General features: G+C 53.7%; 2 protein-coding genes and 1 long non-coding RNA gene across 7 annotated transcripts in view; 2 read left to right on the forward strand and 1 right to left on the reverse strand.

Moving 5' to 3' along the window:
* The window catches only part of ZCCHC17 (zinc finger CCHC-type containing 17), a 62,191-nt gene extending 56,975 nt beyond the window's left edge, over positions 1-5,216 (forward strand). For 3 of the 4 annotated variants that reach the window (XM_030324625.1, XM_030324626.1, XM_030324627.1), the window contains one exon: positions 4,313-5,216. In XM_030324625.1, coding sequence (XP_030180485.1) covers positions 4,313-4,474 — 162 coding nt within the window. In that variant the 3' untranslated portion in view covers positions 4,475-5,216. The remainder of the gene's footprint in view (positions 1-4,312) is intronic. The other variant, XR_003970767.1, reaches the window with a different exon arrangement.
* A 708-nt stretch (positions 5,217-5,924) lies between these two features.
* Positions 5,925-13,312, reverse strand: FABP3 (fatty acid binding protein 3). Its single transcript, XM_030324628.1, has 4 exons — positions 13,160-13,312; positions 9,607-9,779; positions 7,560-7,661; positions 5,925-6,242 (listed from the first exon to the last, which is right to left on the reverse strand). Exons 1-4 carry the CDS (start codon positions 13,230-13,232, stop codon positions 6,189-6,191), a joined length of 402 nt encoding a protein of 133 aa, XP_030180488.1. The 5' UTR covers positions 13,233-13,312; the 3' UTR covers positions 5,925-6,188.
* Positions 13,313-13,507: 195 nt separating this feature from the next.
* On the forward strand, positions 13,508-17,480 carry LOC115520350. 2 transcript variants are annotated; one of them, XR_003970769.1, is made up of 3 exons: positions 13,508-13,763; positions 14,294-14,424; positions 16,134-17,480. It is a non-coding gene; the product is annotated as an uncharacterized LOC115520350 (long non-coding RNA). The 2 variants fall into 2 exon arrangements; XR_003970768.1 differs by having other exon boundaries at positions 13,508-13,671.
* Positions 17,481-18,871: the final 1,391 nt, after the last annotated feature.

Raw genomic sequence — 18,871 nt, forward strand, 5'->3', positions numbered from 1 at the left:
GAGAAAACCCCTGCTGTGGCAGTGCAGCGCCCAATGTGGAACTCAATCCCAGAAACTGTGAGACCTGAGCCAGAATCAAGAGTTGGATGTTTAACCCACTCAGCTGCTCAGGCACCCCTCCCCCCCAGGTTTTGTGTTTTTTTTTTTTTTTCATGGGACTATTATAGCATATTTGTTTATTGGTGGGAATGAGCCAGTAAAGAGGGGGAAATTGATCCAGGAGAGAGGACAATTCCTGGATCGATGACTTTGAGTAGAAGAGAAAGGATGGAATCCAGTGCACAGTAAATAGCTACACAGGAGGTGATCTGTCACCCCCTGAAAGATCTTCCAAGCATTTGCCTTCATCCCGTCTCACCCCCACTTTCCTTCTTCCATCAGCACCACCACCACCATTCGACCTGCCAAAACCATACTCATGTTTCGGAAGCATAACACATTACATATTATCTCTCATGAAGCCAGCCTCAGATTCCTCAGACACGATCGATTTTTCCCTTGTGTGTTAATGGCATGTTTTTTGTGCTTAACATTACCACCATGGACTCCCTAGTATCTCCATTAGTTTTTATCTTTGATAATTTGTTTCTTGAAGGCTCATGATCCCTGATTTCCGACCTCACTCAACTATCCTATTTTAAGAGACAAATTAATTAATGGATATTCCTGGCTCTCAGAAGGCACTCAATAAATACTTGTCGGATGAGTTATTCCGATTTGACGAGGTTGGCTCAGGTTTGGAGGAATGGTGCCAAGTTCCACTACTCAGTGAAATAGTAGGTACTGTGCCTGAATTCTATTAAAAATTGGTGTGTTCTCCTTATCTCTTAAGCAACACTGTATGCCCCTGTGGCTCCCTAAAGTGCTTTGTAGGTTAAGTTAAATAAATATTTATGAGTTGATTGATAAACCTTTTTCTTCTGGTCTTACCCTTTCCAAGCTATGGTAAACTGGTGCATTATAGGTAAATTCTATCAAGGAATTACACTCTATCTTAGTTCCCGAAAGTTCACCCCAGTGAACTTCTCAGTTTGAGAACTAATCATTTCTCAAGAATAATTCTTAAGAATAAATAAGAATAAATGCTCACTTGATTGATTTTGGGCCAAAAATCAGTGCCTTTGGTTGGCAGGTACCAAGTTAGGTGCTGCCTTTAATGCAGACAGGGCTGAAAAGAACGTCTCCTCTGGGACCCAACTTGAGTCAAATCCATGTCCTACCATGTGGGCAAGTCCATCTCAGTCATCCCCTCTGAAGTTACCTTTTTCTTTCCTGAAAATATAGGGGCAATTATGCCCACTTAATAGATTTGTTGTGAAGGGCACCTGGGTAGCTCAGTTAAGCGTCTGACTTTGGCTCAGGGCATGATCTCATGACTTATGAGTTCGAGCCCCGCGTTGGGCTCTGTGCTGACAGCTCAGAGCCTAGAACCTGCTTTGGATTCGCTGTCTCCCTCTCTGTCTGCACTGCCCCTGCTCGTGCTCTGTCTCTCTGTCTCTCTCTCAAAAATAAACATTAAAAAAAACCCAACAGATTTGTTGTGAAGGTCAGAGGGAGGTATGTGTACAAAGTGCCCAGCTCAGCATATAGAGAATGAAGTACTTATTAAAAGTTAGCTGCTGTTATTCCCCTTTCGCAGTTTTTGTTTTCGTTTTTGTTTTCTCCTGCTGGGCTGCTGCTAACCTGTTGCAGAACTACCGAGAAAATGGGTGGGCTAGCTGCTGTCACTGGATACTGGCTTTTCCTGGAGAGCAGTTCTGAGCAGTGGCTTCTTTCCCATGCACCTCCTGGCCTGTCTGCCAGGGACTCACATCCAGGGTCATTTTTTTTAACCCTTTCTCTTCCGTTCCACTTGCCCCTTGAATGCAGTCAGGGCACCAGAAGCTGGTGGAGGCCCTGGCTGTGCATCTTCTCCCTAGTCCCAACTCCAGACCTTCGTCTTGCACCACCCCCGCTGAAGCGACCGACGCCACCTGCTGGAGGACTAGATTTTCTTTGGTCAGCTTACAAAAGAGCTTTCGAACCAAGAGTGAGGTCTAGAAGGCCATTCCCCTCCCCGCCTCCCCCCCCCCGCCCCGCCTCCTTTCTAGGTAGAGTCCACATCGCACACGGCCTGTGACTTTTCTCTTTCCTCCTCTTGAGCTTACATTTTTGAGAGCAAGCACAGTGGACATCACGCCCACTGCGAGTTACAAAGTACACTGTTCTTGTCACTTGGGCCTCAGTCACCTCGTGGTGATGCTCTTACTTGCAGCCTTCCCATCTGCACGGTGGGGGTGGGGATTCCTGAAGTCTGACCTTACCGGATTACTGTTGTAGCGGGACGGGTGCAGAAAGCTCGATAAACTAAAGTACTGTTTGGATGTAAAACGCTACTGCTCCCCTTCCTCACGTATTTATCCACGCCGTGCCAGGCTTGGAGGGACAGGTGCCAGACTCGCTCCGCCAGGACTCTGCCCTCCCTCAGGGGCAGAACGCAGTGAGGCTCCCCGGGCCCCGTACCCCGTGACTGGTCTCCATGAGCCTGTCAGCGGAAGGTGCAGCACCGTGCATCTGCTGGCTCTCCGCTCCCCCAGCCGCGGTCCCTACAGCTTGGTGATGTGGCCGGGGCGGCTTTGTTCCCGTGTCCCTACTCCACTGGAGACTTCAAGAAACAGTTTTGGTCTACTCTTCTCTCAAAACTTTGATGCACCTGCCAGAGATGCCTGACTAGACTGTCAGAACATTCCGGGAGTTCTCTGAAATGAGAGAACAGTACTTGTAGCTACCGCTGAGCGCCTACCACGTATCAGGCGTTTTGTGCCTGGTAACTAGTGCTTGTCTTGTTTAATCCGCATAGCTCCTTTAACAAAAGAAAACCTGAGGTTCCAAAAAGTTAAGTCTCTCGTCCCAAGTGACATAGCTAGTAAGCTGCAGCTGGAATTTGAACTTTACTCTGTCTGATTCCGAAATCATTGCACTGGCCACCATACCACGAGGCCTGCCATTGCTGTACGGGAGGAGAGGCCGTGCGCCACACAGGAAAACTTTCCACACAGGAAAACTTGCCAGTTGTCTCATGCGCGTGCAGGTCCCAGCCCTGCCCGTGTGGTCTGGGGCAAGTGGCTCTCAACCTCTTGAGCCGCGGATACTGTCTCATCACATCTTCACCACAGACGTGTGACACAGGTGTTGTTCCCAGCTCCACGTCACATTTGAGGAGAGTAGGTCTCGTGAGATAAAATGGCTCGCGCTGAGTTGCAGAGCAGTGATCGTAAGTGGCAAAGCCAGAACTCGAACCTGGGTCTGACACCTGGTCCAGTGTTCCGTCCATCATTTCTCACAGTGGCTCCTAAGACCCGGCGTATCACTCAGGCACTCAACAGCCCTCAGGATGCTGGCTGGGAACCCGTAGAGGGAGCAGGAGCCGTGCCTCTTCAGCCCCGTCTCTTTCTTACCCCTAATATCCCCTTCTTAGAAACCTTCCTGAGGCAATAGACATTTGAAGTTCAAGGAAAAAGCTACGCACTGCTTAAAAACCGCTTGAAGCCCCGCACGGAAGTCTAGAAATCTGCCTCCCATCCTTTGAGCCTGTGCTGTTCCTTTGGCGGCATGGTGTGGTGGTTGTAGTTTGGAGAAAGTTCTTTCTGGGCTCTTCCCTCTCGCAGTAAAATCTCACAGGGCCGTTGCGCAGGTTAGAGAGGACACACATCAAGGGCGGCAGCGGGAGCCTTTCTAGTTGATGCCAGCTCTGCTCCCTGCATCAGGTCTGCTGGAAACCAGCGTGGGACCCCCAGGTCCTGGAGCTCTCACTCTGATTCCGCGGACCTCGGGCCCCTGGGGGCGCTGCCTCCAGCTACGCTAGATGACCTCTAAGGACTCCCTTCACCTGTGCTTTTTAAAAATAAAAGTAAGGACACTCGTGTTTTGGTTTTTTGGTTTTTTGAATCTAACTGGACAGAGTTCTATGAAGTAAAAAGTAAAAGACTCCATCTTTCCCTCCATTCATTCATTCCTGAGGTCACTCGTCACCAGTTTGTGTCCTTCCCGTTGTTCTGTGTATTTCACACACCTGTGTATTTTACACATCTACAGGTATGTGTAAATACACACATTATACGGTATGGTAAACACGCTGGACTCTAGGACACATGCTGTAGCATGACTCGGCCCTTTCACTCGTTTGGGGTATCTTTTCTCGTTGATACTTGAAGATTTAACTTACTCTTCTTAATGCTTCATAACATGTTAAATGGTCCCCTATCGATTATATGCCGCAATACTTTCAAGCAAACGCACACATGCAACGCCGCTTTTTAAATTTTCTTTTCAGGAAAAGAAGAAAAAGAAACACAGAGACAGGAAGTCATCTGACTCGGACAGCTCAGACTCTGAGAGTGACACAGGCAAGAGGGCAAGGCACACCTCCAAGGACAGCAAGGCAGCGAAGAAGAAGAAGAAGAAGAAGAAGCACAAGAAGAAGCACAAGGAGTGAGAGCGGAGAGAGTAGGGGGGTGGCTGAGAGGAGGAGGAACCAGGGGCCCGGTGCCTTGAAGCCCTGGCTCCCGGAAAGACTCAGTAGTGAGAAAATGGCCTCCCACCCCGCTGGCTTCTCGCCCATGGGAGATGACTTCCCCTCGTGCAGCAGGCAGGTTTGGGAGTTAGAAGTCAGAAGCATCTGCCCGAATGAGTCGTCGTCCACTTATCATTCCCGGTCCCTTTGCAAGTGACCCCTGCAGCTCGCCCGTTCGTTCACTCAACTTCCTTCATCCAGCAGGAGGTCCTATTACCCTCTCCAGCTGCCACTGCCAGAGCCAGATTCCTGCACAGGGGTCCAGGCTCCAGCCACAGGTACCGCTGTGGAGGCGAGTCTGGCTGTAGTTGGAGAACAGAGTGAGTGGCCCCTCCCCGTCGGGTCTGCCCTGGGCTGCTTGGTGAGCATCCAACACGGGGGCCGAGGGAGATCGGCGGGATGAGGGAGAACATGGTAAGAAGTGGTGCTCACTTTTTCCATTCCCCCTGACATGATTCAATCATGCTAGAAGTGACAGCCAGAAAACCATCGTCTGCAGTGACTGAGCTCGTGTGTGACATTCTGCCAGACCACTGAACCAGACAGCTCAAGCCAAGATCATTGCTTTACTTTGTATTCACTACCGTGTGAGTCCCTTGGTCCCACTTCAGGTCTCTGCTTCAATTCCTGGCACTAAACGGAAGTGTGTTTGGTTTTAAACTTACTGAAGGTTCTTATTGCCGTAATCCCTCTTCCTGGGTAATTTACAGCCTTAAAAGTCACTGAGTCTGTATTAGTTGACAGAAAAACATTTAATATGTTACTTCAGACCTTGGAGAGAGGCCCAGCTGAGGTACAGAGCCAGAGGCACCAGCAGGTCACAGCCTTCTTAGGAGATCACTTACAAGCCCTCCCTTCTGTAATGATTAGATGACCTCTCCCCCCAGAGCTGATTAGAGAACCGGTAAGAATTCATAACCCTGAATGGCCGAGGGCATAGAAGGGAGCTTAGCAGTCATCTTGGCCAGCGAGCATTTGCTCCTACTACGAAGGCACAAGCCTGCATCCTGTGTCCCGAGCCTACGTTCTGCAAAGAGAGAGACCACAGCATTTCACAGACAAGAGCGGCTTCCCAAACCCAAGGGCATTCAGCGCAGGATGGGCCTGAGGGGACAGTTTAGTAGCCAAGCCTGGGGAAGCCGGGCCACTGATGGATTATTCCAGGTTGGACTAGCTCATTTGGCCATGGGGTGGGGGGACAGTGTAAAGGCAAAGTGTAGGTGCAGCTCTTCTGCTCTTATACGCGTTACGTGATCAGCTACCGCTGTCCCTGAGACTGTCCAGTTCAGTCTCTCATCTGTGCTGCTTCTGAGTGACCTTCAGGCAGTATTTCTGCCCACTCTCCGACACACAGGAAACCAAGACTCCCAGAGTCGTGTCACCAAAGGCAAAAAGGCAATTTGGTGACCTTGGCTCTGCTTTATTGACCTTAGAGCACCCTTTGGATGCAGTTGAAAAAACAAACATACACACTGGGAGCCAGAAACGGATCTAGGCTGGTGTCGCCTGACCCCAGAAGAATTTCCCCAACCCAGGTGGATTTATACAAAACGCCAAAGGGAAAAATGAGGCAATTCGGTGCTGAGTCCAGGGCTAGTCGATTGGCAGAGGAGCAGTCGGTGAAGGAGTGGACAGGTCATGCCTCCTTCTCGTAAGTACGAGTGCAAACTACACTGCCATGGGTGAGTGTCTGAAAGGAGAGACAGAGTCAGATTAGGGCAGGGGTGAGGGCACCGAAGGTATCGGGACACTCCGCATCCTGATGGGAAGGGCCTCTACCTTCATCCCAATAATCTTCATTTATTGACTGCCTGCTGTGTGCCAGGTACTTTACGTGTCTTTTTTTCTAATACTTAGCACCAAGCTTTTAGTTTCGTTAGGCACTTATTTCCTCTGTTAGAAAGTTGGGGAAATGAGCTATGAGAGAGGAAGTGACTGGTCAAGATCTCAGGGTGTTCTCTCTCCCTTGCACCATTCCCGTAGTGCCTAAGATGGTGCCTGGCACGTAGTAGACAAATAGTGAATACAAATGTCCAGAGACTCTTGGGCAAGAACTGTGCTAGGCCACCAACTCTCCGTTCCTTCCCCGACTTAGAGTAGTGCAGGGACCAGAGGCTCGAGCCACCATCACCCAGCCTGGCATCGTAGAGCCAGGCCCGTGGCCTCACCACAGGCCGAACTGCCCAGTGAGTGTTTGGTCCTGCGTATCACATTCCCACCAGACCTAGACACCTCATTCTTCACTCTGCAGGGCCTCCTGGATGCAGCAATGCAGGGAGAGCATTACAGAGACCACAGGGGCTGCTGTCTCTGCCCCAGGCCTGGGGGTGTTCAGTCACGGCTACATTCTTCCAACGAAGGCCCCAAGTTTGTCCCCAAACAGACCCACGTGCCAGCCTGGCTGTCCCTTCCTCCCCAGGCTGTTATCAGGTACTCGCAGAGGGCCAGGCATGCAAAGCACTGACTGGCGGTGGGGCTGGAATGAGGTGGATAGGGCTGGTCTGTCACTGCCCCACTGTCCCTGCCCAGAGGCTTTCTGTGTGGCAGCGCCGTCCCAGGGAGGAGAGGGAAGCCTCTCCTAGGGGCCTGGGATCCAGCTTGGCCCTGCTTTCTACTCCCGGGTGAGGCAAGGTGGCAACAGAGGAGGACACTAAGGCCGTGGGGCACGTGTGGTGGCCCTCTGCGTCGCCCGTGTGATGCTGTGTGCTCTACGTCACGGTCTCCTGATGCCCCAGCGGCCCACGAGTTTGGTGTTGCTCCCGCCCCTTTTACAGTGGGACACGGAGAAGGTGACGTGTGTGAAGCCCTGTTTCGTATAACTGAGATGTGAATCCAGGCCTGTATGAGTCCAAAGCTACCACACAGAAAACTCCCACCTAAAGCCATCCCAACCCCGCCTCCGCCCTCCACTGCTCCCAGGGGAAGACGCTGGCTTTCCCACAGGCTTGACTGAAGGGGAAGGAGTGGTAAAACCAGTTGGGTGAGGCTCCAAAGTTGTCCATCTTACCAGGATGAGTTTCCCATCAACTAGCTCCCGCACCAGTGTTGTCTCTTGCCCGTTCCACTTCTGCAGGTGGACAAGTTTGCCTCCATCCAGCGTCACGATGGACTGTGAAAGAGGACAGAGGTCTGAGCTGCGATCTGAGCCAGGACTGAGTGACAGGATGGTGTCTGGTCATTGGGGCCACAGAGGACCCTGCCTCTGTCCCAAACTAACGGAGCCCAGGCGGCCGCCTCCGACCTAGCCCCGCAGGCGGTCTAGTCCTCCTCCAGCCTCTGCTCCACGACTGCCTGGCTGGGGCGGGGGCCTTCAGGTGTTGCGCGGGTAGGGAGACGCCGGCAGCATGGTGGAGCCAGACAGCCCGGTTCTGAGAAGTGCCACCAGCCTTCGGAATGGGCACTCATCCCCTCCGCTGGGTGATGTCCACAGCCCTAGAGCCCCTTAGATACAGGGGACATGAACCATCCTATATCCCCAGGAAAGACCGGTGAGGAGGGGTCCTGAGACTCTCCGGCCGAGTGCTGATCACACATAACGTCTAACAGACCGTGGAGATGGGAGGTGCTGGGAAATCAGACTTCCTGCTTTGTATTCCTCTCTCTTCCCGATCCACATCATGTGGCCCCTTCAGCTGACAAGTGGACAGCAACTGCCAGGTCCTGGGTCTGGGTGCCCTTGGAGTGTTCCAGACCCTGGTCAAATGCCCACTTAGTCTTCTGGGCTCTGCCAGCCTGCATCAGCTGGTTCTCATTTGGCAGCTCTCCCAGGTCTCTCTTGTTTAGGAATTTGGGGGCTCTAGGTCAGGCTAGGGGACTCTGGCTGAGCAGGCTTCAGTAGGAGAATCTGAGGAGGCTCTGTGTGTGTTCGGGGCCACATGGGGAGTAGTTGTGCATCCTTGCTCCCACCACCTTACTCCTCATTCCCATCCCCCAAGGTGGTGGTTTTTTTCTTTTCTCTTCTTTTCTTTTTTTTTGCCCACTCCAGATTATTTTTAGCCTAGGCATCCCAGAGCACTACTGTTTCATTGGGATTCTTATTCCTCAAAAAGTGGGCTAGTCAAGGAGGCAGATGCATGTGATAGGGCAGCTACCTCTCTCCAAGGTAGGATGACATCTTTGGGCACCATCCCAGCTCTGCTGCCAGCTTCCTGTTGATTCTGGCCTGGGCTCCAGCTTCCTTCACAAGGAGAAGACCAGACCCTGTCGTGTCTTTTCTGGGGCAGTTGTGAGGAAGCCGGGAAACAGCTGAGGGGCTGACTGATAGGGTCTGGTGGAGATACTGCTATAGGAACTCCCTTTAGAGATCAAAGCCCCTTAGTTCTCTCTCTGCCATGCGTGGCCGAGAGGGCTGGGAGGCCTGAGGCAAGCAGCAAAGACAAGAGCCACCACAGGTGAGAAGCCCTGAGACCAGAGGTAGATGTCCCCTCCCTCCCTGGGAGGAGAGGGGCTAAGGCCTGGTGAGAAGACATACAAACACACCGTAGACCATGCCCTATCCAGAACACAGCTTTTCCTGCCTGTGGGCTGGCAACATTGGAAATAGTTCCTCAGGGTCACTGGCCAAGGCTGGGAGGTGGAGGTTGGAGAAAAGGAAGCCTCTGATGTAGGTCCCCACCTCTTGTTCCCAGCTGCCCCCTGTGCTGCTGGAGGCCAGGATGATCTGCTCAATCAGGGAAGAGCTCTGAATTCTGGGCATTCTTCCTAAAGCACTTGGAGGTCACAGCCACGGCCACATAACTCTCCCGTCTATGGATTGGAAAGAAATCCAGAACTAGTGCGTGCCATGCATGGTCACTGAGCTGGAGCTGGAGTCAACGCTGAGGTCAGAAGAACATCCTGGCCCTGTGCTGCCCACTCCCAGATAGATGCTCCCCAAGAAGAGAGGGAGGAAGACAGGACTAGTGTGCTTCTAGCACCTGGGGCATCCCAGCACTGCACAGGCTTTATGTACCTTGTTCATTTCGGTCCCCCATAACCACCTGCCCCTCGGGGTGCAACAGTAAGGTGCCACATCTCCACACCCTCCAACTCCCAGACCCCCTTCCATGACTCACCTTGACCTTCCTGTCATCCGCTGTTGTCTCGTCGAACTCCACCCCTAGCTGGAAGCTGATCTCCGTGTTCTTGAAGGTGCTATGTGTTTTTATGGTGACGGTGTCCCCATTTCTTTCGATGACTGTGGTAGGCTTGGTCATGTTGGCCACCTGCCTGGTAGCAAAACCCACACCTGAGAGCAGGGGGAAGGTTATGAGCATATGAGTGAAGCGGGAAGGCAGAGCACAGGGACCTCAGTGAACAACTCTCAGGCCTGGACGTGGGACCGAGAGCAGAGGAGTATGAGAGCTTTCAGAGACCCTGGCCATTTTTAAATTCAGTTTTCCTGTTAGCTCTGTGCAGTGAAGAGACACTTGATTGCAATAGACAGAAGAGAACCTTAAGGGACAGGCATGCCACAGCAAGTCGGTGGCCCAGGGGCCTCCGTGTGGTGAGGTGTGGTGAGGACTGTCCTCGTGTGCATGTTATCGCCCTCGGCCCTCCCATTCTCCCTGAAGGCTTGATGCTATTAGCTCTGCTTTACAGATGCAAAAAACAGAGCTGAAGCCCAAAGGTCACAGACCTGGAATTCACACCCAGAACTGTTAGACTGAAGAGCGGGCTTATATGGCCTCCCTAGGCTGGAGCAAGGGCTGCCTTCCAGGGCACCTGAGCAGCTTTCAGCCCACAGGCTGAGGAAAGAAGAGAAATGTAGACTTTGCCTTCCAGAGCCTGAGGGACAAGAATTTCCCACCTTGGAAGTGTTTGCCCTGAAATGCACTGGTACCCTTGTCCCCCATGTATAGCAGTAAGATATTTTCTATTTTTCTTTTTAACCTTTTAAAGACATATTTTTATTTATTTATTTATTTATTTATTTATTTATTTATTTATTTATTTATTTATTGGCAAGGTATTTTCAAAGCCTCTCATCCATAACCCAGAAGGGAGTGTGTGTGTCAGTATACAGATTTAGGAGACGCCTCAGGTGCTAGTGCGGTCAGGATGCAAGTCCGGGTCTCTTGGCTCCTAGTCTTGAGGCCCTGTGGGAACTCCCTGCTGACCCAAGCCCCCCTTCCTTGGGTGCTGGGCAAAGCCCGAGTGTCCCGCAAGAGTGTGCAACAAAGAGCTCTTGGACAGAGCTTTAAGCCCCTCGGGTCATAGCTTCCCTGAGATCTGCCCTCTTGCCTCCAACCTCCCATCACGACACCCTGCCCGCCCTTCTGCCCCCAGCAGCTGTGGTGAGCCCTCCAGAAGCAGCCCAGCGTGGCGAGGTGGTGTGCCGGGCTACACAGCCCTGGCTGGAAGTGAGGGACTTCACCCAGACCCTACACGGGTTGTTTCACTTGATGCTCGTAACAGCCCCGGACAGATTTTAATATCCCCAATTAACAGACGAGGCTTGGAGAGAGGTGACTTGCGCCAAAGTCAAAGAGTGAGTGACTGACCTAGACACGAATCTAGGCTCCAAAACTTGTTCGCTGTTCCTCCCTGGGCCATTCTCCCAGCATGGCCACCAGGTGTGCCTGTGATCACTGGTACTAACTGGGCTGGGTCTGTCTGCCTGGATGTCCTGAGAACCCTGGGTCTAACACTAGAGGGGCGAGGGCGGATTCTGTCCTGCCTGGCCAGTAAGGGCACTGGCCTTAGCCCTGCTGTCAGAGTGAGGCCGATCCCACTCCCCAGCAGAGAGCAGGGCCTTGTCGCCATGGAAGGAGCTCTGTTTGCATAGGACCCACCCAGAGGTGTGGTGTATTTGAGGAAGGAAACCACTGAGAGGTGAGTGAGGGACTGAGCCAAGAGAAACTGAGACCAAAAATGGGGCTGACAATTTTGGAGGCTCAGAAAGAGCTGGGTTCTACTTAGAGATGAAGCTGAAGCTATTTACTGTCAGAGCTGAAGACGGTCTTTTCTCCCCCATGGGCCTCTCATTCTTTACATCTGTATATGGAGAAGAGCAGGCTGGATGGATTCTCAGCCCTGCAGCCCAAATTCGCCCCCTTATTTGGGGCAAAATAAGGGGACAAGGGTGGTAAGGATGTCGCAGCTCACTTCAGGGACACAGGTTTTGGCTGCAATGTCTACTAAGGGAGGAGGGGCTGGCTCTGGGCATCCTGACTTCCCAGCAGCTGTCCCGGGGCTCGCTTGCTCCAAGTGTGGCTGCTTTCCTGGGGTCTGTGGGCATAGTACCCAGCATACTGTGGTGGGGCAGTTGAGAGCTTTGGTTTCAAGAGCCAACACCTGTGGTCCCTAGTTCAGGAAACGGTTAGGAACAGAGCTAAGAGGTGGGTCCCCCACACCTTATTTGGATATCTGCCAGAATCCAGCCCCCTTTCCCTAGTAGGAAGGCATGGAATGGAGCTCGACTATGAACAATATGCTGGTTTCCCTGTCCCAGCCTGGGGTACTAAGATAATCTCACACCTGGGGATTTGGGTGAAAGGGCATCATCACCTCCATCGAAGCCCATACAAGGAGGGGAAACGCGGAGGCCAATTCTTAGCTAAGCAGTTCCTACCACTCCCACCCCCAGGGTCCATAGGGGAAAATAGTTCTGGGTTGCACATCTAGAAATCTAGGTTTTCTTATCAGCTCTGCTGTGGGGCTGATCTGACCAGTTTCCAGTCTCTCTGGGTCTCAGTCTCCCCATCTGTCAAACCAGGCAAGGCATGGGGATCTCCAAGCACCTCACCCGTAAAGAGTCGGAATCTTTATTCTTCCCCAGCCAACACCACGCCCTCGGAGACCAAAGACCCTCCCTGCCTTTAACAGATCTTGGCCTTGTTCCAGGACCCTTGCTGCACTCCAGAAGTCCACTGGTTTTCTCCACCAGACCCCTCCCCAACAAGTGGCTGAGCCAGCTTATAATGGGTCCTCTTGCCCCACCCTACCACTAGGCTCTCGGACCGCGATTAGAGCCTGGTTACACACCACTGCGGGACAAGGTCAGAGACTGGATGGTGAGAAGGAGGGCATCCTCCAGCAGCCATCCTTTCCCTAGTTCAACGTGGAGGGGCAGGGGTTGTTGCTAACTGTGCGGCGCCTCCTCATATCCCATTCACCGGTAGTTCCCTCTTCTATCTTCTTCCTCCTCGGGGTTCCCGCTTCTTTACGCCATAGTACACTCCCCATCCGCCCCATTCCCTTTGCGTATTTACACTTTCCAATCCCTAAACCACCCATGCTCCTGGTTTTTTGCTCCTCCGGCTAGCCTCCCACCTTCTAGGTCAATGCTCTCCGTTCATACAAACCCACCTCCTAGCTCCAGATCCTATATATATACACGCCTCTTCCTCGAAAGCCCTCCCTGCCCCAACATCGACCTGCACACCTACCTCCTTGCTCCTCCCTACCTGGGAATCCCTCTAGCCGGGTTCAGACCATGAAAACCCCCTTCCAACAGGCCTCGCGTGCCCTAGCCCATGCTGCCATCCCCTCCGCGTTCCCTTACTCCCCAACCTTGAGCAGGAGGGACGCAGCAGGCTCGCGTAGTAGCAGCCAGAGCCAGAACGCTGCGCGGGGCTGCGCACGCGGCCAGGCCCTCTCCCGCCCAGCATCCCGAGTCGCACTCACCAATCGACTTCATGTAGTCATCGAAATTCTTGCTGTCCACTAGCTTCCAGGTGCCCACGAAGGCGTCCACCATGGTGAGGCTGGGCTAGGCCGAGAAAGCTGAGGAGACAGAACACGCGTGCAAAGACTGCGGGACCCGCGGTTCCCGGCCCGCGCTGCCGCTTTAAATAGCCCTTGCATCACGTGGTGAGGCGTGGCCCACACCCCCAGCTCCCGAAATAGGAAGCCTCGGGCTGGCTCTCCACCGCCCGGAGCTGGCTGCCCATCCCCCACGACCCGCCCGGCCGGGGGAGGGGGACAGCTAGTGGCTCCCGGCTCTCCTGCGTCAGCGCGGGGGCCCGGCCTCCGAGTCCCTGCCCCGCGCTGGCGGGACCTGCTCTCTTCCCAGGCCTCCAGGCGCTCGTCGCAATCTGAGGAGGAAGCAATTGAGGGCACGGTGCCCGCGAGGTGGGGCGCGCGCTCCGGACATCTTCGTCCCCCAGTGACTCCCCGAGCTTGGGGTTAGAGCAGAGGTGAGAGACTAGAGGAGACAAGGCTGATGCCCACGCCGGGAAAGCTCTGGCTGACCCTAAGCGGCGCAGGCATCTCGGTCCTCATTTTGCAGGTGAGGAGCCCAAGGCTCAGAGGGGAGCTGCCAAGGTCGCAGGAAATAAGGCGAGGGTTAATTGGAGCCCAGATTGCAAGCCTGGTCTTAGCTGGTCCCGGAAGCCGCGCTTTCCCGCCACTCCGCACTGGCCGGTGGCCGGTGGCGGGAAGAGACCAGGGGGGCACCGTGGGAGGCTGAGCTGCCCCTGTGCCCTCCACCTGCCCCTGGCGAAAGCGACCCAAGCCGCCGCGCCCTTCCCGCCCCGCACGTGCTCGCCCCTCCCCGTGGAATGTCACCGGCGCGGGCCTTTCCGCCCTGCAGGGCTGCTCCCCATCCTCCTTGCCAACGCTTCAGGCTTCTCTGACCTGTACGCAGGGCTCAGAGCATTTGATCGGGTCACTTGCCCCCTCACCTCCTTCCGAAGTTCCGTCCCCCAGCCACCTGACAGGCCCAAGGGCAGCTCCCCACCTCCTGACCGCTGCAGCCCCGACCTGCCTGCCGGCCCTTCTCTGACCTCTTTCACAGAATGTCCCTCACCTCCTTTACAGAGCCTGCGGTGTGATGGACACTTTATAAAGCGCTTTTAATAGGAAGATCCACCTTGTATTGATGTGTTTTTTTGCACGCCGAGGGCTTTAAGTGCATTTTCTCCTTGAACTTCCGGAGCAAAGTCCACCAAGTAGGTTTTATCATTTCCACTGTTTTACAGATGAGCAAACTGAAGCTTGGAGGGGTCCATTCATTTCTTAATCCTCCTCCCCCCCCCCCCCCCCCCCCCGTTATTAAAGCGCCTACTTTTCACCAGGCCTTGGGCTAGGCTCTGGAGAGACCACCATGAATAAGACGCACTCGTGTAGCTCCCCTTTGGGCAGGCAGACCTCACCTAGCCTGGTGGCTTTGAGGGGAGACCTGTCCTGACCTAGGGGCTTGGGGGAGACTCCCCAGAGGAAGTGAGGGGTAAGTGAGTGCCGAACAGATAGGAAGCCCTGCAGAAGTAAATGGTTCCCCGGGTGCCTGGGTGGTTCAGTCTGTTAAGTGGCCGACTTCGGCCCAGGTCATGATCTTGGGATCCCTGAGTTCAAGCCCGGCGTCGGGCTCTGTGCTGGTAGCCCAGAGCCTGGAGCCTGCTTCTGTTTCTGTGTCTCCCTCTCTCTCTGCCTCTCCCCCACATCGCGCTCTCTCTCTCTCTTTCAAAAATGAATAAATATTAAAGAAAAAAAAAAAAAAGAAGTGAATGGTGCCCGACCAAACTGAAGCCAGCAGAGGTCCACCCAGGGGGCTTGCAGGAGCACAGGGCACACTAGCCCTGGGGTCCCAGCAGCTCTGCACATGTGCAGTGTGGCAGACCCTCCTTCCTGGGCCTCTGTTTCTCCATGTGGAAGTGGACAGCATCTGCCCCTACCTGACTTTCTGGGAAGAAGCCAGGGAGGAAGAGCCCTCGCTTGCCCAAGCTCTTGGTTTGTTCGGACAGGCCCACTTGCCAGAAGGCCTTAGGGCCGGGCACGGAGCCCTGCTGACCTCATTGCCGGAGCAGGTGCAGGGGAGGGTGGGGAGGAGAGTGGGATGGTTTCTAAGTCAAGGTCACAACCTTTAGACACTGGACCTCCTCTCTGAAGGACCAAGTGGCTAGAGACCCCAGAGGCCAGAGCGGTCTCCCTACATGGTCCTTCCGATGCAGCCACGGAGGGCTGGGGCTAACAGCTGCGGGCAGGTAGATCTGTGAGCCAGTTCTGATTCCCTTGGGTACTGGGCGTGTGGCTGTGGGTCTCAGTTTCATCTTCTGAAAATGGAAGTGATGACAGTATTTACCCCCCTAGAGATGTCTGGGGAGCAAACGAGATCGTGCATTTAAAACGCTGAGCATGGGGGACTTCCATGCTCGATTCCACTGCTGTTACCGTTACTGTCATCCTTGGATAGGGTGGGATTCTCAGGCCCTGTCCCTCACCTGCCGGGCCCCCCCACAGCAGATCGCTTGGCTTCTCCAATCCTCAATCTTCTCATTTCTGGGCAGGATTAGAACCTGCTGCAGCCGTGGGGAAGGAGCTGCAGAGACTTGGGGGATGGGTTGAGAAGGACACTGCCACAAAGTTCTTTTGTCCCCTGCCTAAGCTGAGCAGCCTGGAGACAAAGCCTAGACCCATTAGCCTTGCTGCCCTACCCCCATCTCCCCAGCACACCCAGACCTGAGTCAGTTGACTCCTCAGGCACGCCCTATCTGCTTTCCACTGGGCTGTCTTCTCCCTTCCAAATATGTACAGCTTCTCATCCCTCCGATTACCTGCATCCTCTCTGCCCCGTGATACTCCCTGCATCTGGGGAACGAGGGGAAAGGGGAGGGAATGTGAGCCCTTCCCTTTTCCTGCCCCTCCTTCTTGCCCTTGGCAGATCCAGCTGTGGATACAACATCTGGCAGGCCGCAGGGCCAGTCCCTGCCAAGAGCGCATCTCCGCAGCCCTCGCCCTATGGTGATGTCACTGTTCTGTGTCTCCACGGCAACCACAGGCTGGGAAGATGGAGAAGAGGAGAGCCGAGTAACCAAGAGAGAGCCAATGAGATGGGCCAGCTGCACCGGATGATCCGTGGGGCCATGGGGCGGGGCTGGGGGGAGAGCAGGGGGCCTACTCAGCATCTTGGGCTGCTTCCTGGACCCTCCCTGCCATCTGGACGCCTCCGATAGGGGATGTGCCACTGGCACAGGGAGAAATGCCGGAGGTAGAGGCCAAAGAAGCTGAGCTGGAGCCTCCACTGACCCAGGGACATAGAGACCCCCCCCCCCATAACCTCTTCGGGGCCTAATCTGTGCATGTTGACTGCCCCACTCCACCCCCAGGACCTGCTGCTGGAATTTTTTTTTTTTTTTATGGTAATGGTGGTGCAGCCCTCTGCCACGGAATCAAGTCCTTAACCCTTCTCTCCACACCCTCCATAGCTTCCCCCGGTGCATGATGTATTCAGAAGCGGCATCTTTGGAAAGAAGCCTGGTTCTAAATCCCAAGCCTGCAACTTACTAGTCAAGAGACTAGGAGCCAGTCCCTTCCCCTTCTGAGTCTCCTTTCCTCCCAAATGGAGGAAGGGCCATCTACTCCCAGGGTTGACAGGAGGATTAAAAGAGATAACGTATGGAAGCCTAACACACAGAATACTCAGTGAGTGGTGATTACGTTCTCCCTTCTGGGTCTCCCCGGGGCAGTTTTCCCAGAGATGCACGTGAATGAGCCAAGGCCCTTTGAGACATTGAACCAATAGCAAAGGACCAGGTGTGTCTGTCTCCTCACTGGGGCCATTAAGTGCCTTCAGATACTGCAGACAAGTTTTCCACATCTCTCCCAGTCTCCGTGAGTACCTCCTGCGCCCAGACACTGTGCTGGGCTCAGCAGGTTCCAGGGGAAACAGGAGAGCCACAGCCCCCATCCTCCCTGAGCTCACTATGTAGGGGGATTGCAGCGCGGTGCCTGGAATGCAGTGTTCTTTCTGCCACAAGGAAATCGCTTCCTCGTTCCCCAAGAGTTCTAGATACTGTGGGTCTGAGAGAACAAATGATGGCAAAAGGTAGGGATTTACTCAACACCAGTTGCTTCTGAGAAGCTGCTGCCTGTGGCACATGCTCCCTGGAAGGAGAACAATGGTTCTCTCTGCCCAGGGAGGAGAGGGGGTAGCTCAGGGTGGTGGGGCGGTCACCTCGGCTTTCCCAGAAGCCAGCTGTCCTCCCTGTTGGCAGAATAAAGCCCAAACTCTTCCACCTTGCTCCGTCTGTTTCATTAGTTTATCACTGAAATCCTATTCCGAGAATAGTGCCTGGCAGATGGTTGGCATAAATGAATGAACACTGAACGAATGAATGAAGGAGTGTATGGAATATTGATTGAATGAATGAATGAATGAACGAGTGAGTGCGTGAGTGAATCTGTCTACGTCTCTAGCTTTGGGGGCTCTGGAGTGAGACTCACTTGGCTTCCATTCCTGCCCCTGTTGCTTACAGACCAGCTGTGTGGCCTTGGGCAAAGTCACCACCTCTCTGGGTCTGTATTTCTTTATCTGAGAAAAGCACATCACAGTTCCCACCAAGCCAGCCTCCCAGGGACTCTGGGGAGATAAGCTTGGGAATGCAGTACAAAGGGTAATGGTTTCTCTTCTCAGCCTCCTTCCAGGGAGGCCCCCAGGCTCTGGCCTCCACCTGCCTCTCCACACCCTCCGCGCTGCAGCCACTCTGTTCTTGTTGTATCTCAAAGGGGTGCCATGTATCTCTTTTGTGTTTGCCTAAGAGGACTCTTCCTCCCTAGCTGCTACTCTCTTAGTTATTCCTTACTTTTCAGCTTGACTGTCCCTCCTCCGGGAAGCCCCGTCTTCCCCAGCAAAGCACTCACCCCACTTTCCATGTGGTCCACTCGACTCAGAGTCTGACTTTTCCTATTACACCGACCCTGCCATGTCCACGGAGCCTCTCACAGGGCCTGGCACGGGTCTGCGAAGTAGACAGTCTCTCTGAGAGCAATGGAAATCGCTTGTCTTCTTCAGAGTTCTCGGTTTGCAAATTCTGCCCCCACTTGTCCCCCCACCCCCACTTTCCCGTTACTTTCAGCTTTTCTCTTGCCAGAGTATCCTGTCTCCTTTCCACTCCATCCCTGAGGGCCCTGAGACTGCGCCCTGTCCTGTGGGTCGTGGGGCTGAGAACTGCCCTTCTGAGCACATAGCTGTAGCCAGAATCTCAACTGTAGCTCTTTATTATTTTTTAATTTATCATCATCCGTGTGTAAGTGAGTTTTATCCCCAGCGCGGGGCTTGAACTCACGACGCCAAGATCAAGAGTTGCCTGCTCTACTGACTGAGCCAGCCAGGTGCCTCTTTAGGGACAGTAGCTCTCTTTAGGGACAGCTCTGGTCCTGGGAAGTAATCAAACCAGATTCCAGACAGCCCCTGGCTCCTTCCCCACACTCCTTCCCCTCTATCCAATGAAAAATTTGCCTCTGCAAAACTACAAATAATATTAGATTAGACTGAGTGAAGTATAATAAGGGAAACCTAATGCCTATAAAACTACAAATAATATGAGATTGAGTAAAGTATAATAAGAAAGGGAAACCTATAAACAGCACACTACCCTGAGGTCCGGGGCGGGTTCATGT

The sequence above is a fragment of the Lynx canadensis genome, chromosome C1 (assembly GCF_007474595.2).
Source record: "Lynx canadensis isolate LIC74 chromosome C1, mLynCan4.pri.v2, whole genome shotgun sequence".
NCBI classification, from domain to species: domain Eukaryota; kingdom Metazoa; phylum Chordata; class Mammalia; order Carnivora; family Felidae; genus Lynx; species Lynx canadensis.

Bases quoted from the DNA above. Each gene is read 5' to 3' on its own strand.
- FABP3 (XM_030324628.1), bottom strand. From the start codon at position 13,232: ATGGTGGACGCCTTCGTGGGCACCTGGAAGCTAGTGGACAGCAAGAAT. The intron at 9,780-13,159 runs GTGAGTGCGACT...CCCTGCTCTCAG, and splicing joins TGACTACATGAAGTCGATTG to GTGTGGGTTTTGCTACCAGG. The intron at 7,662-9,606 runs GTGAGTCATGGA...CCTCTTTCACAG, and splicing joins CGGATGACAGGAAGGTCAAG to TCCATCGTGACGCTGGATGG.